This window comes from Saccopteryx leptura, chromosome 5, assembly GCF_036850995.1.
Source record: "Saccopteryx leptura isolate mSacLep1 chromosome 5, mSacLep1_pri_phased_curated, whole genome shotgun sequence".
In the NCBI taxonomy this organism is placed as follows: domain Eukaryota; kingdom Metazoa; phylum Chordata; class Mammalia; order Chiroptera; family Emballonuridae; genus Saccopteryx; species Saccopteryx leptura.
Genome location: NC_089507.1, coordinates 197165175 through 197188366, shown reverse-complemented (window position 1 = coordinate 197188366; position 23192 = coordinate 197165175). Strand labels below are relative to the sequence as shown.

At 47.2% G+C, this 23192-nt stretch overlaps 1 protein-coding gene across 1 annotated transcript in view; it reads left to right on the top strand.

The window, feature by feature from the left end:
* Positions 1–21072, top strand: part of CASS4 (Cas scaffold protein family member 4) — a 32690-nt gene extending 11618 nt beyond the window's left edge. The window contains exons 2-7 of the mRNA XM_066385834.1: positions 6994–7416; positions 11896–11994; positions 13582–13662; positions 14529–15836; positions 16738–16815; positions 19958–21072. Of these exons, the coding sequence (XP_066241931.1) occupies positions 6994–7416; positions 11896–11994; positions 13582–13662; positions 14529–15836; positions 16738–16815; positions 19958–20368 (2400 nt within the window). The 3' untranslated portion in view covers positions 20369–21072. The remainder of the gene's footprint in view (positions 1–6993; positions 7417–11895; positions 11995–13581; positions 13663–14528; positions 15837–16737; positions 16816–19957) is intronic.
* The last annotated feature ends 2120 nt before the right edge of the window (positions 21073–23192 follow it).

The following is a 23192-nucleotide window of genomic DNA, read 5'->3' as shown; positions in this document are numbered from 1 at the left end:
ATGCTTCTCATCTCTCTCCCTGCCTGTCTGCCTGTCTGTCTATCCCAGTCTGTTCTTCTTTCTGACTCTCTCAGTCTCTGTCAAGAAAGAAAGAAAGAAAGAAAGAAAAAAAGAAAATTGTAGTTTATCTATAACTAGTTTCTCACGGCCTTGACTGGGCGAGTGTGGCCTCTTCCTCCAAGACTAACTGGAACTTCTTGGAAGTAAGTCATGGAATCTGTGAGAAGGAAACTAAAATGCTAACCATGGATATTTTTTTTTAGAATTTTAACACTTATTTTATTGATTTTAGAGGGAGAGGAAGGGAAAGAGAGAGACAGGATCAGGGATCTGTCCCTGTATGGGCCCTGACCAGGAATTGAACTGGCCACCTCTGCACTTCAGAACGATGCTCTAACCAACCAAGCTATCCAGCCAGGGAAAAAAATTCAGCTTTTTTTTTTTTTTTAGAGAGAGATAGAGAGATGAGAAGCATCAACTTGTAGTTGTGGCACTTTAGTTGTTCATTGATTAGTTCTCATTTGTGTCTTGACCAGGAGGCTTCAGCTAAGCCAGGCCATGGACGTTTTTCAAAGAAGGACTTTTAATAGAAAAAAAAAATGTCCGTCTTGTTAACCTTGGGGGTTCCATGATGTAGAGAACAGGAGCCCAATCATCACTTGCCACTCAGGGCTCTCTCCACTGTACACTCTGTCTCTTGTTAAGGGGACTTGTCACTTACTGCTTCCTGCTGGGAGCTGGTGCCCTTGTGATATGACTGAACTTCCCGAGGAAATGATGACATCTGGCTGCTATGATGGGAACCATCTCAGGATCTCTATGCTCCTTCTCTCTGGCCACTGACGTTTTACTTTTAGGAGTACAAGGGTTGGAAGGGGAGCACGTGTGAGAAGAGGGAGAAGCCGGACTGGGCCGGTGCGGGTCTGACCCGTGTGCAGGGACAGCAGGAAGCAGCAGGCGAGGGCAGCCAGCCTCACACTGGGAGCAGCTGGCACAGTCTTGCATCTGACTTAACATCCGCAGCTGCCGGTGTCCGCGCCGCCACAGAAGACAGCGTATGAGACCCGCTCTGCCTCCTACTTCTTCTCATCCCTGGTGTGTTCCTCTCTTCCTATCTCTGGCCATTATAATCCTGCCCATCTCTCAAGACTGGCCTCCAAGGTCGCATGCAATTTTTCACCACCTCCTCCCATCACCTGCCCTGCATCCAACCTCCACCCTCAGCTGAGCCATGGGCGCCTCGCCTCAGCTGGGCCCTGGCTCGCTGGCTTCACAGTGACTCCCAGATCCTTTGTGAACTTCTCTCCAGCCAGCCTGTCATCTTTCAGTTCCTTTAACTCCCCACCCACCCCACACACACACACACACACACACACACACACACACACACACGCCCTCTCTCCGATTCTCACACATTTATTTCTCTTCCTCTGCCTGGGTCATCTCTCCCCCACCCTTGATCTAATCCTCAGCCCCAGATCACACTTCCGTGGCCCCATTTCCAGGGGTACTTTCCCTAAGCCCTCACCCATCACCACTTCCCAACTGCACTCACGATTTCTCTATTTATTTCCTCTATTTTCCTTCATTGCTCTTAAGAAAAATAGAAACCAAATAACAGATGACCCTTGAACAACATGAATTTGAACTATAGGCATCTTCTTATGTGCGGGGTGTTTTCAATAAATAATGTAAATGTATTTTCTCTTATGATTTCCTCAAAAACAGTTTCTTCTCTCCAGCTTGCTTTGATATAAGAATACAATATATAATACAATATAAAAAATATTAATAGCCTGTTGATGTTATCAGGAAGGCTTCTTCCGCTCAACAGTAGACTATTAGTAGTTAAGTTTTAGAGCGAGTCAAAAGTTATACATGGAATTTTTTTTTATTTTAATTTTTATTTTTTATATTTTTCTGAAGTTGGAAACGGGGAGGCAGTCAGACAGACTCCCGCATGCACCCGACCGGGATCCACCCGGCACGCCCACCAGGGGCGACGCTCTGCCCATCCGGGGCATCGCTCTGCTGCAACCAGAGCCACTCTAGCACCTGAGGCAGAGGCCACAGAGCCATCCTCAGCGCCCGGGCCAACCTTGGCTGCAGGAGGGGAAGAGAGAGACAGAGAGGAAGGAGAGGGGGAGGGGTGGAGAAGCAGATGGGCGCTTCTCCTGTGTGCCCTGGCCGGGAATCAAACCCAGGACTCCTGCACGCCAGGCCAACACTCTACCACTGAGCCAACCGGCCAGGGTCTATACGTGGAATTTTTACTGTAGGGGTTCAACACCCTGCCTCCTGCATTGTTCACGGGTGAACTATATCTATTCCTCATTTGTCTGCTGTATTTACTTTTGATTAGAGCTTGTGCCCTCCACTAGAAGGTGCCTTGGTATGAGACCAGGAACTGTTCTGTGCAGGAAGCATATCTCCAGCAGAGCAGTGGGTATATCATAATAGATGCTCAGTACAACCTTGAGGAGTGAATGAACGGCGTCCCAGAATCTTCCAGTTATAGCTCATTACTCCCAGGGCTGATTGCTCATTCAACGTAGGTTAGCACATTGCAGCTGGCAGTCGTATGAAGGTCTCCCCAGAATGGTGATCATCACCCTGAGAACAGGGTATCTCTGATTCTCTGTCTTTGTTTCCCCAAGCTCCTTCCCCTTCTTCCTTCCAAATGCTTGCTCATTTTCCTTTCCCTCTCCCAGCTGTTGTATTAAGGTGAGCGTTTGGGGGAAATGCCATTTTTGGGAATTGGTTAAAAAAGTTTCTTCTATTGGACCCAGAATCTACCTGTGTGCCCACGAGGAATAAGAATTTAAATATACATCCATTTTCATCTCTTAAATATATACACAAATGTTTCTAAATTAGCAGCCTATCAAAAACCACCTTGTGCCCTGGCCAGTTGGCTAAGTGGTAGAGCGTCGGCCTGGCGTGCAGGAGTCCCAGGTTCGATTCCTGGCCAGGGCACACAGGAGAAGCGCCCATCTGCTTCTCCATATCCCTCCCTCCTTCCTCTCTGTCTCTCTCTTCCCCTCCCGCAGCCAAGGCTCCATTGGAGCAAAGATGGCCCAGGCGCTGGGGATGGCTCCTTGGCCTCTGCCCCAGGCACTAGAGTGGCTCTGGTCGCAACAGAGCGACACCTCAGAGGGGCAGAGCATCGCCCCCTGGTGGGCAGAGCGTCGCCCCTGGTGGGCGTGCCAGATGGATCCCGGTCGGGCGCATGCGGGAGTCTGTCTGACTGTCTCTCCCCGTTTCCAGCTTCAGAAAAATACAAAAAAAAAACCACCTTGTAAGTGGCCTCCATGACAAGTGTTCATTGTTATTAGGTTCCTTTGCCAAGGCTTGTCAATTGCATCCACATGTTACCTACACAGAGGTTAGCACAGTGCCATGGGTGTGCAATGGTCGTTTGCTGCCACTTCTCCATCCCACACTCCTGGCCTGACCATGCAAGTCTGGCTTGTCCCCGTGGGACCCTTTCTGCAACATGCCTAGAGGATTACCATCTCCAAGTCCTGCATGGATGCAGAGGAGGCATGTAGCCTTCCTTATGTGGGTGGTTGGGGCGGCCTCTGCAGGAAGTGACTTTTGAGCTGAGATCTGGAGGAGGAGGAGCCAGTCGTGCAAAGATCTGAAGGAAAAGTTTTCTGGGCAATAGAAGTAGCAACAACAAAGGTCTTGAGGTGGAAGCAAGCTTAGTGTGTCAGGGCAAAGGAAGAAAACAGTGTGGCTGGGGAGAAATTAACAGGAGCAGCCAGCCAGGAGGCCCGTCAGGCAGAGCAATCAAGTGGGGAATTTCGGGGGGTTTTTGTTGTTGTTTTTTACAGGGACAGAGAGAGAGTCAGAGAGAGGGATAGATAGGGACAGACAGACAGGAACGAAGAGAAATGAGAAGCATCAGTCATCAGTTTTTCGTTGCGACACCTTAGTTGTTCATTGATTGCTTTCTCATATGTGCCTTGACCGTGGACCTTCAGCAGACCGAGTAACCCCTTGCTTGAGCCAGTGACCTTGGGTCCAAGCTGGTGAGCTTTTTGCTCAAACCAGATGAGCCCGCGCTCAAGCTGGCGACCTCGGGGTCTTGAACCTAGGTCCTCAGCATCCCAGTTCGACGCTCTATCCACTGCGCCACCACCTGGTCAGGCAGAATTTAGGTTTTGTACTGAGTGCAGTTCTAAGCACTTGGAGGTTTTTAAATGAGAACATTACAATCAGATATGTTGGTAACAAACTTGGATGGTCTTTGTTATTAAAACTCAGAGACATTAATTGATTGCATGAGGTGTCTAGAGACAGCCCTTGCCAATTATAACAAAATACCATGCTGGAGGGAATCATGCTGTAGCAACATGGTTAGGTTTTACCTTTGCTGGGAATTGACATCCTTATGGTGTGGGCTGCTGCTTGGAAGACAGCAGGCCGAGAGTACAAAGGATACCATGTCTCCAGAGTAATACTGTCATGGTCCATCTTAGCTGTGGGTGCCCACTGACTGGGTGAATGACCATACAAGCCCACTGTTCCTTGAGAAAACACCCCCTGTCTTTCATGACAGGCCACTCCATCAGCTAAGTTGATGCCAATCTGGACGCTTCCAAGCAACTGCCTTGTCACAGCAACTGCTCGGTCTGACCACACACACTGCCTTATTTCCGGGCGTGTGTGAGCACATTTCAGATGGTGGGCTTTTCAAATGTGTTTCATGGGAATTAGGATGATTGGTTGAAAACTGTGTTCTTGTTTTCCCTATTCTTCCCAGGGCAGCTAATGTACAATCCTTTCAAAATGTAAAATAGGACCCTTATGCAAATGGAAAAGGAACTCATGTTAAAGATTTTATTTTATTTTATTATATAAAGAACTGCACATGTTTTTTTTCTTAAGTGAGAAGCAGGGAGGTGGAGAGACAGACTCCTGCATGCTCCCTGACTGGGATCCACCCAGCAAGCCCCCTACTGGGTGGTCCCCTGCCCATCTGGGTCTGTTGCTCCATTGCTCGGCAACCAAGCTATTTTTCAGCATCTGAGGCGAGGACATGGAGCTATCCTCAGCATCTGGGGCCAGCTTACTCCAACTGAGCCATAGCTATGGGAGAGGAAGAGAGAGATAGAGAGAAAAGAGAGAGGGAGGGGTGGAGAAGCAGATGGTCACTTCTCCTGTGTGCCCTGACTGGGAATTGAACCTGAGATGTCCATACACTGGGCTGATGCTCTACCACTGAGCCAACCGGTCAGGGCCAAGAACTGTGCACTTTTAATGTGTACAGTCTGATGAGTTTGAACATATGCAAACACAGATGATACCATCACCACTATCAGGTAATAGACATGCCCAACACCTATTAAATTGATTAATTACTGAGGGAACCAGACAAATGTGAAAACCAGGTCAAGAGCATTTGAGGAACTCGGTAATGGTAGGCGACATGATGAAGGAATTTTAGGATAGTGTTGCAGGGCTCGGGACAAGTCTGGTTAAAGTCTGGCGAGGTAATAAACCACAATCTTCCAGGTTATCTTGTCTTACTGAACAGAAATGATTTGCCTCTTTAACTGGAAAGATATTATAAAGTGGCATATAACTTCACTAAGTCCTGATCTTGGATCAATACTCTTGATAAGATTCTGAAACTCTGTTCCCTCTGACTGTTTCCTTTCGGCAGGATTCTCCAAGCTGGGCACCCCCATTCCCCTGAAACTTGCTCACAGCACATTGAAGGGACAGTAACTGACTGTTTGGAGTAGCCAGGCCTTGAGGTCCATCTTCTGGACAACTTACTGGTCATCCTCCCTGAGGGCCACCAAAAAGGGTGGGCAGAGTGTCAAAGAGAGCTTCCTGGTTACCCTACTCTTGACAGAAAGTATAGAGCTTTCATCTGGGTGCCATGAGTCTGTCCCTTTACTCCCCAGAGACTTGACCACAGGAGCGTCCCAGTAGTCATCCTTAGCCACCCATCAACTCACCAAGTGGTGAGTGAGCCTCCTCTGCTGGGACCTAGAGTTCTTAACTTTTATGTAATAATCATGCATGGATATAATATGGGGATGATTATTTTAAACCTGCAGCAACAAATTACCTTCACCTAATTTCAGCAGAGAGTTCCAATGGGAAGGGAGATTAACCATTGCTGCCATGGCAACAAGGTGATATTTTTTGGAGGACTGGGTGCCTTACAGAAAGAACACATGTCTGAGAATTAGGGGAACTGACTGGGGTTTGAACCTGGCTGGGTCATCATGGACAAGTCACTGACCTCCAGTGTCTTTGTTTCATCATTCATGAATTAGTGAACATGTTTTTAGCCTCATCTATGTACCTGGGCCCCTGCTTGACTCTGGGGACAGAGAAGCAAATAAGTAAGATGTGGTCCCAGCAGACAAGGAACTTCCAACCCAATTCAGGAGAAAGGTAACAAAAATGAAGCAAAAAACAGTATAATAATTATGACAGGAACATCCAACCTTTACTAAGTCCCACGTGCTTGCTGTTCCATGAGCTTTATTAAGTGCTGGCCCATTTAATTCTCACAATAACACCATGAGGTAAGATATTGCTATCATTCCCATTGCACAGACAAGGAAACTGAAGCCCAAAGAGAATAGCCACTTTGCTCAAGGACACATGGTTAGGGAGTCACAGAACCAGGGTTTCAACCCAACCATGTGCTGCACTGCACTCAGTCATGTAGCTACAAGGGTCATAGTCACCACAAATCAAGTCATGGCCATGAGGGCACGTCAGGGAGACTGGCCCTGGTTTCAGGGTACAGGTAAGACTTCCCTAAGGATGTGCCCTGTCACCTGAGATCTCAAGGATGTGTAGGAATGAATCAGGCAAAGAACAGGGACAAGACCCTGTGGAGACAAGGAAAGGAGATCAAAGAGCAGCTGGGAAGTGCTCTGACGGGCCTGAGTGAGTGGCATTGGCGCAGTGGTCACTGGCCGCGGTGACGACAATGAGTTCTTTCTTCCCTCCTGCCCCCAGACACTCTTGGCCAAGGCACTTTATGACAACTACCCCGACTGCTCCGACGAGCTGGCGTTCTGCAGAGGAGACATCCTGACCATTCTGGAGCAAAACGTGCCGGAAAGCGAGGGCTGGTGGAAGTGTTTGCTCCATGGGAGGCAAGGCCTGGCCCCTGCCAACCGCCTCCAAATCCTCAGGGAGACCCCCACAGACAAGCCCTGTCCCCCTTTCCTGAGAGGCCTGGAAGAAGCTCTCACCAGCTCCGAGGGGACCTACCAAGTGCCCACCCTGCTCAGCCCCCCAGCTGCAGGCCCCGTGTACGAGCAGATGAGGAGCTGGGTAGAGGGACCCGCAGCCCCCACAGTCCAAGTCTACGAATTCCCTGACCAGCCTACCAACGCCAGAATCGTCTGTGAGAAGATACCAAGCTTTCCAAAACAGGTAAGCATATTTCCAAACCAAAGAGAGAGCTCTAGTGGTGTGTACACCCCCGGGTGTAACCGCCCCTTCAATGACTGGTGTTGGTCCAATCACGCATACCCATGGGAGCCAGACCGTCGGCATGATGGGGTGAGCTTGAGTTTGGCCCCCACTTTAGTTGTCACTGATATTCTTGTCACCCCCGCCATACCCCAGCTCTCCAGCCTCCCACACTCTGTAGAAAATGGAATATTTTGTCCAGCTGTGCTAGAAAGATTGTGGACGTTCATGGTGGCTTTTTTTTTTTTTTACCTTAAGTAGGTACCCTAGGACTGCTAGTAATAAATGCAGGGGTTGGATTTCCATGGGGTCAAAGGCAAGAAATCACCAGATTTAAAACATGATTTCTCTTCAACTGAGAAACATGACTTCCAGAATTACTACAGAAATACACAAGAAGGCAACGATGTGTCTGGATAGGGAGGCCAAGGCCCTGGAGCCTTAGAACTACTATGCAGTTGTGAAGCAAAGATGAAGCATTTTCTGTGAGGCATTTACATTGGGGAATTAAGAGCTATTTAAATAAAAACTAACCCAACACAAATGAAAAGTAAAATTCCGTGTGTGTGTGTGTGTGTGTGTGTGTGTATGTGTGTGTGAGTGTGTGTGTGAGTGTGTGTGTGTGAACAAGAACATTGGTTTCCCTTAGGAAGTGGAATTGGTAAAAGAGAAAGTGAAAGAAGGCAGTAAACAAGGAACTTTATTTTATTCACTTCTATGTCCCCTGCCCCCAGGACTGTGGCCAGCATGGGGTGGGTGCCAATAACTATTTAATGAACAGGGAAATTAAGAAGTTGATATGTGTTACAGCATAGAGTGTGCATTACATATGCAGTTTGGGGGGGTTGGCTTTTTTTATTTTATTTTTATTTTTTTAGAGAGACAGAGAAAGAATCAGAGAGAGGGATAGATAGGGACAGACAGACAGGAATGGAGAGAGATGAGAAGCATCAATCATCAGTTTTTTGTTGCGACACCTTACTTGTTCATTGATTGCTTTCTCATATGTGCCTTGACTGTGGGCCTTCAGCAGACCGAGTAACCCCTTGCTCGAGCCAGCGACCTTGGGTCCAAGACGGTGAGCTTTGCTCAAACCAGATGAGCCCGTGCTCAAGCCGGCGACCTCGGAGTTTCGAACCTGGGTCTTCCGTATCCCAATTTGACGCTCTGTCTACTGTGCTACCACCTGGTCAGGCGACATACGCAGTTTTTAAAAATAGAAATTAAAAAAAAAAAGAGGAAAAGAAGCACTCAGTAAATGCAGAATGAAAGAAAAAATTTTAAAGAAGAAAGGAATTTAAACAAAAAGGGAAACAGATAATAATGTACTGTTTTCCCCAAACCCTGGCCTTCATGAGGTGTTAAGAATGCAGAACAGATTTGCAAGGTCTTCGGTCGCAGCAGGCATTTCCTGCCAGCGTGCCCTTTGCTTTCAGCTCAAATGACACGTTCCATCTGACCACAGCTCTGGGCAGAGGTCCCGACTAGGTCTGTGTCCAGGGACGTCCGCTCCGGCGATGTACGTGCTGGGGCTCAGGCACGTCGCGGTCATGACACAGGCCTCCTTCGCGCCAGCTTCCAACAGCACCTTCTAACGGGAAGGTGATTCCTTGCAAGATTGTGAATTCTTCAGATTTCCTAACTCCCTGGGCTGCCAGGCAGACAACTAGACAGCTGTCCCTCGGGACAGCTGCCTCTGGCTACAAACACCAGGAGGCTGGCTGTGCCTCCTGCAGCGGGTCCCGGGGGTGTGGACCCTAAGTCGCTTTTCTAGAGCAGCTGGCCCGAACCTCAAACCCGGCCTGGCGTGCTCAGCTGCCGTCTGGGCAGCTGGCTCAGGGCCTCGCTGCTGGCTCCTCTGGGAAGAACAAGTGGCCTTAGCCGAAGTTAATCTGAGTTTCTTTTCAAGGCGACGAAAGAAAACAAAACAAAACAAAAAACAGAAGCCATTTCCCCCTCCCTAAAAGGAAAACGGGGGGGGGGGGGGATGACCACAGTTCACCAGCCATCCCTACCATCCAGCACCCCAGCACGCTGCTCAGTAAACATTTGTTGAATGGATGGATCAACTAGATACAATACAAGGCTTCATCACCATGGACTTCAACTTCTAGACAGACACCTGGTATAACAGGGAAGATGCTTTTACTATCTCCTCAGAGAAGGGTCAGGGCAGTAACTGCAAGATTTGTCCTTGACACGAAGTCGGTCAGCGATTGGCACCCAGTTCGTGTAGGCTGTGGCTACCAGGCCAAAACCACAGTGACCGCCGGGGAATTCCGAAAGCGGGGGCCCCTCACCACTCCAATAGGGTGAGCTGGACCCAGTAAAACACCCGGGAACTTTTCTATCTTTTATTCCTGCAGAAGTTCCCTCTGTGGCTGCCCTGTCTACCTTTCTGTTCCTTCCACCACCACCCACCTTTTTTTATTGCCTTCTCTGTGCTTAGAGGTGTTGTAGAGCCCCTCTGTGACTCAGGAATCCGGAGTCCTGGTGCACTTGGCTTGTGGGGCAGCCACGAGCATGCTGGGAGATCAGAAGCATCATTACACCCCTCTGTGCTTCTGTTTCTTCCTCTGTATCATGAGAGCGGGGGGCCCGACCCTGTCTAAGGTCACCTCCATTTGTACTGGTTGGTGATTTTTAAGTAATTTTGCTGTTTCTTCTACTACAAGAAGGAAGGAACAGATAATCAGTTAGGAATCTTCTGATCCCAGAGCAGGCCTACATCAGGTCCCTGCTTGCATAATGCACTGGTTAATCCGGCTTCTGAGGCTGCCCAGGAAATAATCCCTGAGAAGAAGCAGTTGTTGCAAAAACAAGACAAACCCACCAGCTCCGAGCTGTTTTCCAACAGGTGGGTTCCAGTCTTGGAACATGGCCAGGGAGACCTGTTCGACAGACTTCCCTTCTACCTGGGTCAATTATCTCTAGATTAAAGTTGGCCAAGCATTTAAAACCAAGATGACAGAGACATGTCACTTTTCTCACACTGTCCTAACGAGGAGCTTATGTGTCAGCATCTGACGTCTCCATGGCTGGAAGGGACCCTCTGTGGCTCCGTAGATTAGAGCAACCCTTCATTTTACAGATGAGGAAACTGATTCCTAGGAAGGTGAAAAGGCCCATCCAGGGTCACATGGCTGATACACAAGAGATTAAAGCTTCCTTGTTGTGCCTGCGTGTCTGTCTGCTTTTCTAGACTGCCAACGCCCGAGGGCAGAGCCCTCAGCACGCCATTGACTTTCCTTTATCCCACTCTGGCAACACTGTCTACTCTTTGCATTCAATGTATGATTGAGGTTTAACCTACAGCTCCTAAGAGTACACACAGCTCAATGATTAAGATTCAGAGCAGAAAACAGAAGAAAGCTAATATGCATGAGCCCCTCATGCCTGTTCCCGGTCACTTCTCCCCCCCCCCCCCCCCCCCCCCCCCCCGGATAACCACTGTCTTGAGCTTTGTTTTACTTTTTATTCCAACTTCCTTAATACAATAAACTGGCCTGGCATTTTTTTTTATCACCAAATACAGACATATTTGATTTTGGTTTAAATTCAGAGAAGGGACTTTTCCGTGTTTCAAGCAAAGAGGGTCAGATTTCCTAAGGCAATTGCTCTCGGACTCACTAACTAGTTCCTGATCTGGAGTTTCCTCCTACCCCCTCTAAACCTGTTGAAACCACTCTTCTCAGATACATTGTTTTCCAAGCAACACTGGGCATTTTGGGGTTTTTTTTGTTTGTTTATTTTTTTTGTTTATTTTTATTTATTTATTTATTTTTTCATTTTTCTGAAGCTGGAAATGGGGAGAGACAGTCAGACAGACTCCCACATGCGCCCAACCGGGATCCACCCGGCACGCCCACCATGGGGCGACGCTCTGCCCACCAGGGGGCGATGCTCTGCCCATCCTGGGCGTCGCCATGTTGCGACCAGAGCCACTCTAGCGCCTGAGGCAGAGGCCACAGAGCCATCCCCAGCGCCCGGGCCATCTTTGCTCCAATGGAGCCTTGGCTGTGGGAGGGGAAGAGAGAGACAGAGAGGAAAGCGCAGTGGAGGGGTGGAGAAGCAAATGGGCGCTTCTCCTGTGTGCCCTGGCCGGGAATCGAACCTGGGTCCTCCGCACGCTAGGCCGATGCTCTACCGCTGAGCCAACCGGCCAGGGCCTCTTTTTGTTTTTTTTTAACACTGGGCATTTTTGAACTGGCTTCCTTCCACCTGAAATCCACACACAGAAAAGTCCCTTCGCTCCTTAAAGGGTGTCCCTGTGGCATGGGTGACCCACAGAGTCACATACGTAAACAAAACGGGGCTGGGGCCAGAGGGGAGCAGTCATCCATGGAACAGCATTTGAGATGGCTCAGAGGCGCGAGAAAACTTGGTGTGTTGGAATACGCCGGTGACGTTTCCTTTCCCTCGCTTCTTGTCCTCCCCAAGGCTCTCTTCACGGTTCCCAGACCTGCTCAGCCCTCGCCTGCCCTGCCCTCCCAGCTGTATGACGTGCCTGTCCAGAGCCGTGGCCTCCCAGCCCTGAAGGTGAGCCTTGATCCTGGCCCTGCATGTGGGGCACTCAGTGTCACACAGATGTGACATTTCAATGCTACCCATGGACGACTTCTGCAGCATGTCTATTCCTGGTTCCAAAGGACACATCACCACTCAGAAGCCAGCTTTGTGCCTGGGGAGCCCACACTTGCTCAGGGGAATATTATGACCGTTTGAATGCTGAATATATTTCATTCTTTTACTTGTCATTTGTAATAGTTTATATCTATGCACGCACGTGCACACACATATGCATATACACAGATGTGAATTCTTAGGAATAATACTTTGAAGGATATACAGGGTGGGCCAAACGTAGGTTTACAGGTGTAAGTACCTGAGATACAGAGTTTCTCCTTGTATGATTATTTATTTAGTATTGTATCATTTTCCATACCGACAACTGTTAACCTACATTTGCCCCACCCTGTACATCACAGCCTTAATGTCACCATCAGTTATCTTAACATCGACTACCTCTGGGGGATGAAATTTTAGGTGTTTTTTAAACTTACTTGTAGGTCACTGGTGCATCGAATTTGTAAGACAGGCTTCATGTAATCAGAGAACAAACTTCACTCACTTCCTAGCCCATCCAGACTGTTCTGTGGCCACGTCCTCTCCCGTTCCGTCCGTGGTACAGAGTCGCCGCCTGGAGCTTAACTGGGCCTGCTGCCCGGCCCAGTGCCCAGACTCTGTGGTTAGAGGTCTGAGTGGGGCCCTCTCCAAACTCTAGCTTTTTCTCTCCTTTGCAAAACCTGTCTTGATGCTCCCTCACCTCACTTTGGAGCATAGGACTTGTTTTTCACACCTAAAATATCTATTTTCTAATTGCTGCACCAAAAAAAAAAAAAAATGAGTATTATCTGTATAGCCACAATGTCTTTTGCTCACTACTGGGTGGAGACATGTCATCTGGCTTGGTGTCTATAGTTAGTAGGTACTCGGTAAAAATTTGCAAGATGAATACATGAGTAGTAAGCCCAGGAAAACTTCCACCAGGAAAACTTCCACTAGGGAAACAGAGAAGAAAGACAGAGGACATGGCCCTGACCGGTAGCTCGGTCAGTAGAGCACTGTCCCGATATGCCAAGTTTGTGGGTTCAATCTCTGGTCAAGGCACACACAAGAGTCAACCAATGAATGCATAAATAAGTGGAACAACAAATCAATGTTTCTCTTTCTCTCACTTCCTTCCTCTCTAAAAATCAATCAATAAATAAAAATTAACAAAAAAGAAAGATAAAGGACATATGAAGCCCAGTCTCATTTACAGGCTGACTTACAGGTGGCAATGAACTACCATTTTTAACTCAGGCAACCACAGTTCATTCTGTCTGTCTACACCTTGTCGCCCATTTGGTTAAGAAGCATCTTTGTATTGCACAGCGTCCACCGTTGAAAAGATACCCACTGCAGCACATACACGTCCACCACAGAGCACCATGACTGAAAACCCCCAAATCCTCCGTGATCTGTGTTCTCGTTTGGGAAGAAACACTGGTGTGGGAGAGTTTGTGATGGCTAGCCTTCAAGAAGGAAAAACCTACACTGTCCCTCTTTGCGGTCTTTCCCCAGGAACCAGAGAAGCAGCAGTTATACGATGTACCCGCCAGCCCCCAAAGGGCAGGATGCTGTCCCCCGGCCTGCCAACCCAGTGTAAGTAGGACCCGGTGCTGAGATTTGACTCTCTGAAAACCTACACATCCTCTGGGACATTTATTAGCTTGGTCAAAATGTGCCGTGCAAGTTCTTCGGGGCAGACCTTATTTCCCTCGAGACCCCTCGCTGCGCTGGTGTTCAGCAACAGGACGGCTTGTGTGGCTGGGATAAGTCCTCTCGCTTCTCCAGCCTCTGTTTCCATTCCAGACTCATGGTGAGCGTGAGATGGTCCCTGTGAGGGACCCAGTGCAGGGCTGGGCCCAGAATAGGAGTCAGTAGACCTTTGATAAATGCTTCTTATTATCGTAGACCTCTGAGGTGCGTTGTGTTAAAGTAAGTTTTTATTTGTACTCAGGGGAAATGCCTTCATTTGAAATCTGTGGATCCTGTCACATGTATACAATAGATATATGTATGGCCAAGGTTACCAGGGAAGGCCTTGCAGAAGAGAGGACATCTCAGCAGTGTCCCAAGGGAGGCATAAGCATTTGTTAGACGGAAAGGAAAGGGTTGGGAGGGCATTTAGAGCAGGGGGACCAGTTTGGGCGAAATTAAATAGCGCGGTGTGAGGTGAGCGTTCTGAATTCAGGGAAAGGTGACCAGCCTGGGCAGCTGGACCTGCAGGGAGGGCAGTGGCTGGCGAGGCAGGGAAACATGATGGGAGTGGGAAGGAGAAAGGCTCAGAAGGAGAGTAGAAGTGGACTGTCAAGGGCCTTGAGTGACAATGGCAATGGGGAGCCCCTGAAGAAGCTGGGGTATGGGAGTGACCGCCAGCAGTGTCCAGCACCCAAGGTCCTCAAATGAGTGGCTCACACCTCTCTTTATTGCTACTAAACTGGGGGATTTTGTGTGCTTCTCTACAGAGGCAGAGTGTCCCTGTGACATCAACAATTACCTTAAGGAGAGCCTGCTACAAAACATTACCAAACCCCCAGAAATCGGAATGGATTTATGATACCCCAGTGTCTCCAGAAAAAACTGATGTAAGAAATACATCCCTACCCATCGTTGTGGAAGAACCGAGGCCCCACGTGCTCCCTGGTTATATGTCCAGTTTCCACAGTCCTCCCAGTGGCAGAACAAGGTCCCTCGCTCCACACCCGCGTGAAAGTGTGCCCACGCAGAAAAAACTCAGCCTCCCGGAGATTCCTGCGTGTCACCTGCCAGCACCCAGGGACTCCTTCCCTTTGGAGGAAGGTGTCAGCTACAGGGTTCCTTCAAACTTTCTGATTCCCCGAGTGGCACAGCAGAACACCAAGCCAAACATTTACGACATCCCTAAAGCTATGCCAGGTGTCCCTCAGCCTGTAAAAGAACTGGGAACCACCAGTGTAAAAGAGAATGCCGTGGACCATGCCTACTCATGGCTGTCCAGACAGGCCACGTGGCTGTCTCCGGAGCCGGACAGATTATCCGTCAACAGCTCTGACAGCAGAGGCAGCGTCGTTTCCTCCTGCTCCTCCACATCCACCGACTCGTCGTCCAGCTCCTGCTCGGAGGAGTCAGCAAAGGAGCTGTCCTTGGACCTGGGCTTGGCCAAAGAGATGGTAATGGCTCTGCAGGACAAGGTGGCCAGTTCCGTCGCAGGCCTGATGTTCTTCGTAAGCAGGAAGTGGAGGTTCAGAGACTATCTCGAGGACAACATTGACCTGATCCGCAGGGCCACCGACCACATCGAAGAATCTTTGAGAGAATTTCTGGATTTTGCCCGCGGGGTCTGTGCGGCCGCCTGTCACCTCACGGACAGTAACCTTCAAGCCAGAATTAGGGATCAGCTACAGAGGGTCTCCAACTCCTACCAGGTCCTGCTTGAAACCAAGGAAAGCCTGGATGGCTGCAACTGGTCCCTGGAAGTCCTCGCGACAGACAAAGTCCAAAACAGCCTGGATGACCTCGAGAGGTTTGTCACGGCGGCGCGGATGGTTCCAGAAGACATCAAGAGGTTTGCCTCCATCATCATCGCCAATGGGAGGCTCCTTTTCAAGCAGAACTGTGAAAAGGAAAAGACTGTGCAGTTGACCCCAACTGCAGAATTTAAGCTTGCAAAACGCATCCAGCTTCCCCAAAGGGAAACTGAATCATACCAAAGGAACGCTCCTTTCACTAAACAAAGGGAAAGTGAACACCCCCCCAAACTGCTAAAGAAAACTTGGATGAATATCTGTGAAAAGGTGAATTCAGAGTTCTGAGTGGTACAATATATATAAACGGGCTTAGTTGCCAGTGAGTTAGATGCTGAGGCTCTTTCAATAATAGTTGTGTAGGTTTGGGGAGACACTGGTTCCACTTTGCAAAAAAACAAAATTCATGAAAGTAAAATTCTAGATGAAATCTTATTAATAAGATAAGTATTTTAACATTAAGACAGATGGGATGCCTTCTGGAAATTTAGGGGTTTGGGTTTTAACTCTGACACTAAGATTAGAAAGAATCTTAAAGGCTTTTGCAACCCATTCTTTGAGCAGATTTCTTAAGCTCACCATCAGGTTTTCTTGCACTTTTGAAAGTTACACATTTAGTCATTGTCAGTGTGTTTCTTAGAAACGGAGAAGAGGAAGTGTCAACAATCTTCCGAATTGTGTGTGGTCTGAGCCACCTCCACACTCTAGTTACTTTTAGAAAAGCTTTGCTGCATGAGTTCGGATACTAAAAAGAGAACCTTTAGTTCAAGAATTGCAAGACTCGGGAGGCACAGCAGGTCACCTGGGGGCTGTGTCACAGAGATAATGTGGCACCTTTGGGCTTAGTCTTGGCATCTTGGTATTCTGCTAAATGCTATGTGGTATAAGAGCTTAACATACTCTAGATGAGCTGGAGACTGAACTATTTTTCATTTCCCAATTAAGCATACACATACCCACACACGTATATAACCTGTGTGTCATGATGTTAGCCTATATTGGTAGACACAACTTAGCCCTTGGGTGGCCAAAGTGTCCTTTGCAGAAAAAGGCATCAGTACTCAGAACCAAAACATAAAGAGAAATGCTCAGATTTTAACATGGAATTACACAGTCATCCAGTTGTGTAAAAACAAGTCAAGGGGTAATTCGAAGGGACTGTGTTTTTCAGAAGTCGCCTGACCTGGAAGAGAAAGGAAAACCCATCTTGGAACAAAGGTTGGATGAGCACAAAAACTTAGAAACTCAGGTAAGCGACAATGCTCGCCCTCCTATACTTCTGACTCAGAGACTTTATCCCCAGAGATGGTTTCTGCTATCAATAATTCAACGTGACAGCCATGACCCCCGTGGAAGGGGATTTGTCTTTTTGTAATGGTTTTTCCTTTTTACAGTAGAAGGAACCCTGGCAATGAACAAGTCCAGTGAGTCTCAGGATGAGGAATGTGATGATGATGATGATGATGATGATTGACTTGAGAGAGAGAGAGAGAGAGGAAGGGGGAGAGAGAAACATGATTAGTTGTTCCACCTACTTATGCATTCATTGATTGATTCTTGTATGTGCCCTGACCAGGGATTAAACCTGCAACCTTGGTGTATCAGGATGATGCTCTAACCAACTGAGCTACCCAGCCAGGGCAGGAACATGATCTTTTAACCATTCGTCAAATAATGTCAGGTGCTCTGCAAACCTGCCATGTGTGGTGCTGACATCACAGTGAATACCACCAGTTGGCATTCCCTTTGGCATTCTCTTTTAAGGCTTCTGATTACAATTGAAAGGCAATTTGGTTTAGGGTTTGTGTATCTTCAACACTTTTTGACACTTTTTTTTTCTTAAGCAAAGATGTAATTATTGTGCTTATTTTTATGGATTACTTTTTCTTGGTAGCAAACAAACAATAGTTTTCCATTTACCAGTTTTAAAAGTTTCCTTTAAATTAATATAAGTGGATGCGTTTAAAGGCAAAGATGAAGCAAGTCAACATTAAAAGGAAGGCAGAAAGGTTGTAACTTGTGAAGGTTTTTGCTTAATAACTGAAGCCTGGGAAGCAGTGAACCAGTTCAGGCCCCTGGCTGTGGGGGTGAGGGGTGGTGGGGAGGGAGAGTCAAAGATGTCAATCAAATAGACAAGACCGTTTGCCTTCTCAGAAACAAACTAGGATGAAACTCATGCCTTCTGATACTCAGCTTCCCAAACTTCAAACACCACTTTTGGGGCCTGCTGGATTGCTGAAAGTCATGCTATTTTATTCAATATGAAGTATGCCTTAGACCAGGGGTCCCCAAACTACGGCCCGCGGGCCGCATGCGGCCCCCTAAGGCTGTTTATCTGGCCCCCACCGCACTTCCGGAAGGGGCACCTCTTTCATTGGTGGTCAGCGAGAGGAGCATAGTTCCCATTGAAATACTGGTCAGTTTGTTGATTTAAATTTACTTGTTCTTTATTTTAAATATTGTATTTGTTCCCGTTTTGTTTTTTTACTTTAAAATAAGATATGTGCAGTGTGCATAGGGATTTGTTCATAGTTTTTTTTATAGTCCGGCCCTCCAACGGGCTGAGGGACAGTGAACTGGCCCCCTGTGTAAAAAGTTTGGGGACCCCTGCCTTAGACTAGTGCCACTCAAACTTGAGAGTGTACCACAATTCCCCGTAGGGCTTCTTAAAACCTGGAGGCCATGCTCCTCGTTTCTGATTCAGTGGATCTGGGTGGAACTAAGAATTTCTTTTCTAACAAGTTCTCCGTGAAGCTGCTATAGCTGGTCCATGGACCGCACTTAGGAAGCCACTGCATCAAGCTGACAGTACTTCGGCGGGGTGGGCACACCATTGACCATTAGGAGACAGTTCTCCACGGTGTGGATGCACACTCAGCACCCCTGTCCCTGCCCTCTGACTGCTTCAGTGCTCCCTAGTCAATGTGACAGATAACCAGAAATATCTCCACACATTTCCAACCCCCCAGAATAAGGGTCATGGCGCATTTTTTCTTTACCTACAGTTAACACTTTCAAGCTAAGATGCTGACATTCCAATGCCTAGATTGTTGCTTCTCATTCCAGCCTCTGCTGCATCCTTCTCATACTGCCCCAGAGATCCATCTCTATCAGCACCCTGAGCTTTTCTTCACTTCACCTATCTTAGTCCGTTTTGCTGCTATAACAAAGACCTGTAGATGGAATGGCTTATAAACAGCAGAAATTTATTTAACACAGTTCTGAAGGCCAAAAGTTTGAAATCAGGCTCCCAACATGGTCAGGTCCTGGTGATGGCTGTCTTCCCGGTTGCAGACTGTCTTCTTACTGTGCCCTCATGTGGCGGAGAGCAGAGAGTGGGAGCAAGCTCACTGTGATTCCTACAGGGCACTAATCCCATCCATGGGGGCCACACCCACATGACCTCATTACATCCTAAAGGCCCTATCTCCCCATGCCTTCATATTGTTTCTTATTTGTTTGTTTTTATTGTGGCTTCATATTGGAGGGTAAAGTTTCAACAAATGAATTTTGGGAGGACACAGTCAGACCATAGCACTGTCTGAGTGCTACCGGGTTGTGTGTTTTGAGGTCATAGGTCAATGAGGAAGTGGCAGTTTAATGGAAAGAATGAGTTTCAGACTTCACTGACTTGGCGTAGACCTCCAGATCTTTATTTTGTTCATTGAATGACTGTAGGAAGCATCTTTTCTTCACGAAGCTTCAGTCTCCTCATCTCTAACCTAACAGTGGGGCTTTCGATTGTTGCCCAAAGTGGTTTCCACTAAGTTCGATGCTGAGAATCTTTCCATAGTGGGTAGATTTGGGGGCAGACACTGGGTCCATATTCCAGGAAGTAAAATTCATAAAAGTAAAATCCTAGATGAAACCTTATTAGCAAGCAAGAGAAATATTTTAATATTAAGGCAGGGAGGTCAGTTTCGATTTCTTCTGAAAGTTTCTGAGGTTCAGGTTTCTCTCTGATGCTGGTGAAGGAAAGGATTTTTTAAATTCTTTAAAATCAGTTCTTTAAGGAAATGTTTTCATCTCACCATCAAGTTTTCTTTTGTTTTTGAAAGCTATAAATGTCATTGTCAATGTGTTTCTTAGAACAGGCTTCTAATGGTTTGTTGAAAGAGTTGAATAAGATTTTATATCTTTGTGTAAAATGTGTAAGATTATATATAATGCAATATATAAGGTTATATATATATTATAGTTTTTATATAGCAGAGCTTTGAAACATTAATGTTAATTTGTTAGGCGAATGTTGCAGGGTGGGGATTTCCAAACAAAATTGCACTTTTTCTTATGAAAAGTCTACCAAAATGAGCAAAAATGGGAAAAAAAAAGAGCCATGCACAGCCTATTGATGGAATCCATCCATTTCCTGTTTTCTTTCCCTTCTCTAGACTCTGAGCTCCCCTGTGCCCGGACCTGTGGGTCACCAGGGTCCCGAGAAGAAGGTCCGCCTCTCGGAGCACTGCCGACTCTATTTCGGGGCGCTCTTCAAAGCCATCAGCGTCTTTCACGGCAGCCTCAGCCACAGCCAGCCCCCGGAGATCTTCATCGCGCACAGCAAGCTGGTCATCATGATAGGGCAGAAGCTGGTGGACACGCTGTGCAAGGAGACCCAGGACAGGGACGTACGCAACGAGATCCTCTGTGGCAGCAGTCACCTCTGCAGCCTGCTCAAGAACCTGGCTCTGGCCACAAAGCACGCTGTGCTCAAGTACCCAAGCCCCGAAGCCCTGCAGCATCTCCAGGCCGAGGCCGAGAAGCTGGAAGAACACACACGGCACTTCAGAGGGACGCTGGAATGAGCCTCCCTCCCTCCCTTCTGTGTGACTCTGGCTGGTGGGGAAAAGCCAGCCTGGAGATACACATGCCATCGGAGGTAGCCATGTGCCCCAAACCTGTATTATCAAGTGCCTAGGCACCCCCAGGACATGGAGAAAGACAGGTGTTGAGTAAGGACCTTGCTAATTATTTATCATGTCAGGTCAGTGTATGAAGTGACACTGTAGAAACCAATTTTAATATTGGTTAAATGTGTGCCTGTTTTTAGTTCATTCATTCAATACTTACTTATTTATTGGGCACTGACTCTATGTCAATTTCTAGGTGCTACCCATGTAAATTAGACAGAAACCTTGCCCTCAGGGAGCTTACAATCCAGTGGGGAGACAGACTATAAAGTGACAGAGAAATGCATCTACAATGTTTCAGGTGCTGGGGAGAAAATAAAGTAGGGAGATTTATTTTCAAATGAGTAATGTCTGTGCATCTGTTAAATAAGGTAATAAGTATGTTATTTTAGATTGAATGAATTCTGTGAAATTGGTACAAATTATGTATCTGTGTCTTACACCAAATATATATTTATATTTGCTATTTTGTCTTCACCGAGTGAAAGATGCATATTATACATACTTGCAACATAGCATGTTCTGTTGGGTTCTCTATTAATTTATTGTGTACATTATAGATTCTCTGTTGGTAAATTCAGGATGCTCAATCAGCAAAAGCTGACACCCTAACCATTATGATATTACCATTTACAATATTATGTAAATATAATCATGAAACATCCTTTTCAGCAATGCTTTCCTCAGAAAAGTCTTTGAGCTGTGCTACCTCGGTTCCAGTACCAAAGGAAAGCCTCCAGTGTTTACCTTTGTTATTCAAGTGCTTCTCTCCAAAAGTGTGCAGAGGGGTGCAGTAGAGGCCAAGGGCTCATGCGCAAGGCTAGCAGGCAAAAGCAAAGCCATCACTCATCATGGTCCAGGCAGGAAGTGTGGTGAGGGCAGGGTACCCCTCTCCAGGCACAGATCTAAGTGGCTCGGAGCTCCCTCATGTCAAACCACCTCCTCTTCTTCTAGCAGCTGGGTCTTTAGCTCATGTTGCTATGGTTACATCATCTCTACTTTACTTCAGGTGAAGGTTCATGTTCCTAGATGCATCTCGGCCACAAAACACCTTTGCCTGGAAAAAGCATCTTTCGGCTGGACATCACCTGAAATGGAATCAGGTTTAGTTCCTATCTGCTGCTCTGCACTTAGTAGGTGCTTTTAGATATTTGGCTGCTGGGAAACTGGTTATTTTCACTGTTGGTCTCAGAGTTCTGGAAGGAGCCTCCTCAGTGAGGCCTGGTTCTCTACACCACCTTCTCTGAACAGCTTTGACCCGCATTAGTCAGGATTCCTGTCACAAGTAATCAAAAACCGTATCCAATCCTTGTTAAGCAGTAAAGGAAATTTACAGACTCCAGTATGCTAAAATCATCCAGGAGCTGACTGGCTTCAGGACCAGCTGGTTTTGGGTGCTCCAAAACCACGAGGCCCAGTTTCTTAGTCCCACTTACTCCAAGTCGGGGTAGTCAACCTTTTTATACCTACCACCCACCTTTGTATCTCTGTTAGTAGTAAAATTTTCTAACATTACCGGTTCCACAGTAATAGTGATCTATAAAGTAGGGAAGTAACTTTACTTTATAAAATTTATAAAACAGAGTTACAGCAAGTTAAAGCATATAATAATAATTACTTACCAAGTACTTTATGTCAGATTTTCGCTCAGTTTGGCAGAATAAATCTTTATAAAACAACTTACTATAGTTAAATCTATCTTTTTATTTATACTTTGGTTGCTCCACTACCGCCCACCATGAAAGCTGAAATGCCTACTAGTGGGCGGTAGGGACCAGGTTGACCACCACTGCTCTAAGTTAAAGCTCATGATTGCAAGGTGGCAGCTCCAGGTTGTACCCTTCTTGGTTTGTGGCCAGAAAAGAAGAGAGACTTGATTCTGCTTGGACTGTCTTAGATTGGGTACTTACCCCTCAAAGCTTCATGGTGAGCAGGGCATGAAATGCCCAATTGGACCTGGACCAGGAATTCACCCCCTCCCTACACACACACACACACACACACACACACACACACACACACATCCGGAGAAAGGAAAAGAGATGTCTCTGGCAACAGCTGTGAAAAATGTCTGAGATTTTCCCTTCCTTCAAATTAACGTTAGCCTGCCCCTGTTTCATGGATGCAGACAGAAGACGTGAGATTCTGGGGTCAGAGATTATGTGGGGATCCCCAAGACCACCCCCAGATCCACGAGAAGGATTCACAGTGCTCAGTGTACAGTCAGACTCACGGCCATGATCTATCACAGTGAAAGGATACAGGAAGGGAAAAGGCAGTGGGGTGAGTGCAGAGGAGACCAGGCTCAAGTGGCCAAGAGCCCTCTCCCAGTGGCTGCACAGGACACCCTTTCCTTCCGCCAATAACGAGTTGTGACAACACACAGGAAATGTTGCCAGCCAGGAAACTCATGACAGCCTCAGTACCCAGGGTTTTTGGGGGGAGCTGACCCTGTGGGCAGCCTCTGAGGGGCAGGCACCAAAATTCAAGACTCTCAGAAGGAAAGTAGGTATTTGGCACAAGTCACATCGTTTGTACAAACAGTTTAGGCACACTGAGCTGTTCTTATCCACTCTGGGGATTACGGGAACCCAAACCCAAGTTTTTATACGACAATCAAAGGCCGACCTTGTAAGGATACCCCAATACCCTAATATCCTCCTGAGAATATTAGTCAGGGTTGCTATGGACAAAGGACTTTTATTACAGCATCACAAAA